The sequence below is a fragment of the Limulus polyphemus genome, unplaced genomic scaffold (genome assembly GCF_000517525.1).
Source record: "Limulus polyphemus unplaced genomic scaffold, Limulus_polyphemus-2.1.2 Scaffold10351, whole genome shotgun sequence".
In the NCBI taxonomy this organism is placed as follows: Eukaryota; Metazoa; Arthropoda; class Merostomata; order Xiphosura; family Limulidae; genus Limulus; species Limulus polyphemus.
The window spans coordinates 1-1,313 of NW_013675961.1; the positions used below are offsets into that span (position 1 = coordinate 1).

The 1,313-nt window shown below is 36.1% G+C and overlaps 1 protein-coding gene across 1 annotated transcript in view; it reads left to right on the forward strand.

The window, feature by feature from the left end:
* Positions 1-196: 196 nt before the first annotated feature.
* The window catches only part of LOC106476347 (sodium- and chloride-dependent GABA transporter 1-like), a gene marked incomplete at its 5' end in the record, with an annotated part of 17,147 nt that continues 16,030 nt past the window's right edge, over positions 197-1,313 (forward strand). Inside the window, one exon of the mRNA XM_013937005.2 lies at positions 197-431. Coding sequence (XP_013792459.1) covers positions 197-431 — 235 coding nt within the window. The remainder of the gene's footprint in view (positions 432-1,313) is intronic.

Here is a 1,313-nt window from a genome sequence, read left to right on the forward strand (position 1 = left end):
CTATAGGTATTGGTTTTGTTTACATGACTGTACTCTACTTTCCTTTCTCTATAAGTATTGGTTTTGTTTACATGACTGTACTCTACTTTCCTTTCTCTATAGGTATAGGTTTTGTTTACATGATGTACTGTACTTTCCTTTCTCTGTAGGTATTGGTTTTGTTCACATGATGTACTCTACTTTCCTTTCTCTGTAGGTATTGGTTTTGCTTCCATGACAATGATCGGATTATGTAACATCTACTACATTGTTCTCATCGCCTACACGCTCTTCTATCTGATCAACTCGTTTCAGCGACACCTGCCATGGGAAAGATGTGGCAACATCTGGAACTCGAAAAACTGCTTTGCTGCAGGAGACAACATAACAAAACTGACAGCCAGGAACCTGACCCTCAATGAAACAGTCTCTCCTGCCAAGGAATATTGGGAGTGAGTGAAAATGTCATTAATAAAAGATCTTTTGGTTGAAATTATCGATATTGTCTTTACCTGTTGATAGTATTTTATGTACAAGAATTCTTAATTGATGACTGTATTCATGTTTAAGCAAACTGTATATCTTTCATTTGGAGTTTTCAGACTGGTTATCATTAGTCACTTTTTTCGTAGCTGTATTGTCCCTTGAATCTAATGGAAAATTTATGGCGAGACTTGAAGATTGCAGTCCATCAATGATCCCCAACGAACTTGTCAGAATTGAAACAATTTTACCAGGAGGAATGGGCAAACATTACACCATCCCATTGTGTAAAGCTGGTAGAGATCTATTCAAAAAAATTCACAGCAGTAATTGCTCCCAAAGGTGTTTCCACCAAGTACTGACTTAGGAGGCTGAATACTTATGTAATCAACAAATTCTAATTTATATATTTTCTTTGCAGGTTTTGCTGACATTCAACCTCCTTCACACATTACAGTGTTAGGTTTGATTAGCTAACATTCAACCTCCTTCACACATAACAATGTTAAGTTTGATCAGCTAACATTCAACCTCCTTCACACATAACAATGTTAAGTTTGATCAGCTAACGTTCAACCTCCTTCACACATAACAATGTTAAGTTTGATCAGCTAACATTCAATCTCCTTCACACATAACAATGTTAAGTTTGATCAGCTAACATTCAATCTCCTTCACACATAACAATGTTAAGTTTGATCAGCTAACGTTCAACCTCCTTCACACATAACAGTGTTAAGTTTGATCAGCTAACATTCAACCTCCTCCATACATAACAATGTTAAGTTTGATCAGCTAACATTCAACCTCCTCCATACATAACAATGTTAAGTTTGATCAGCTAACATTCA